Consider the following 1,599-nt stretch of genomic DNA (forward strand, 5'->3'; position numbering starts at 1 on the left):
TTATGTAGACCTTTATCTTATTCACGCACCAATCGGCTTAATTGGAAAACATGATCAAGATGTTTTCCCCCACGACGAGCAAGGATTTGCAATGATAGACATGCACACCAACTTGGTGGAATTGTGGAAGGTAAAATATCCAGCATAATTGTTTCACTTGTTACTAGTGTTCTAGAAAATCACAAAACGGTCATTTTCTAAACTTTTTAATTCAAAGTCGATGGAGAAGCAAGTAGACGCTGGTTTAGTAAAATCCATTGGTGTCTCCAATTTCAACGAGGAACAAATTAAACGTGTTATCAACAATAGTCGCATCAAACCAGCAAACGTGCAAGTTGAAATGCACGTCCAATTTCAGCAAAAATCGTTGAGAGAATTTTGCCAGAAACATGGCATAACTATTTGTGCATACGCTCCCTTTGCCTCACCGGGTCGCAATGAATTTTACTCTAAACTTGGCCTTAAGTAAGTAAATCACATATTTATTTATTTATAGTCAAATTCATTTTTTTTTTGTATTTAATTATTTTTGCAGACCACCTGTTGTCATTCCGGATTTGTTTCAGCATCCAGTAATAGTTAAAATTGCCGATAAGCATAAAAAATCAAGCGCACAAATTCTCATAAAATACTTGACTGAACTTGGTGTATCCGTGATTCCTAAAAGCGTCTCGTCTGAACGAATTCGATCTAATTTCCAGGTAAAATCCCCATTGAATTGCGTATTTGATTAATATTGTTTGAAGATTACTTTTTTTAGTCTATTTTTTAATTACAATTTTGTTTGCAATAACTTTAATTCTACTTAAATTTTATTAACAGATATTCGACTTTACCCTTTCACCGGTCGATATAGCACAGCTTCAAGAACTGGACCTAGGAGAGATGGGATTCACCTTTGAGTTTTCATCTTTTTTTAAAGGGTAAATTTAAACTCAGCAAATTCAAACCTTATAATTCCATTTAAGACATTTCTTTAAATTTAAAGAATGGACAAGCACCCAGAAAACCCATTCCCTCACCGCGCACCAAAGAATTAGTTGTATGACGGGACGTTTTTGAGAAGCTTCGAGATGAACACAAAAACGAACGAAGATTTATGAAACCACATTATCATATTATATATACAAATAATAGATGGTCGTTTACTCGTTTATGTTTATTACGTTGAAACATCGCATCATTTGTTGAACTGATGAATCTGAACTTCCAATTTTTACAGAGTAAATTTTGAAACTTTCAAACAAAGAATGCAAACATATTTGATCCTCTGCCTGCAATTAAAATATATATAGTTTGTTGCCAATCGGTAGCGACTCTTTGTGATCTTAGTCCGTTTGTCTATGGGATTCTTGATGATCTGATAAAGTTGTGGCATTACACATTACAGTTAAAGACTTTAGGAACGGCCTGGAGCTCTTGTGGGTGAACTGCCTTAGATAGTGTAGCAATCTTTTATTGAGCTCTGTTGGCTTGCATTACTCGGTTAATCATGAGCATGTAGTTTTTGTTTTATTCAAAGTATGAGTGCAGTTGCAATCTTGCTTTAGCATATTTGCAAATTGTGCGGCTGCGCGCTGCAATGTTTTATTATGTTTC

General features: G+C 34.8%; 1 protein-coding gene across 1 annotated transcript; it reads left to right on the top strand.

Annotated features, from left to right (window-relative positions):
- Window positions 1-6: 6 nt before the first annotated feature.
- LOC124342263 (aldo-keto reductase family 1 member B1-like) lies at window positions 7-1,307 on the top strand. Its single transcript, XM_046795228.1, has 5 exons — window positions 7-130; window positions 218-465; window positions 536-701; window positions 823-923; window positions 989-1,307. Exons 1-5 carry the CDS (start codon window positions 92-94, stop codon window positions 1,038-1,040), a joined length of 606 nt encoding a protein of 201 aa, XP_046651184.1. The 5' UTR covers window positions 7-91; the 3' UTR covers window positions 1,041-1,307.
- Window positions 1,308-1,599: the final 292 nt, after the last annotated feature.

This window comes from Daphnia pulicaria, chromosome 6 (assembly GCF_021234035.1).
Source record: "Daphnia pulicaria isolate SC F1-1A chromosome 6, SC_F0-13Bv2, whole genome shotgun sequence".
Lineage (NCBI taxonomy): Eukaryota > Metazoa > Arthropoda > Branchiopoda > Diplostraca > Daphniidae > Daphnia > Daphnia pulicaria.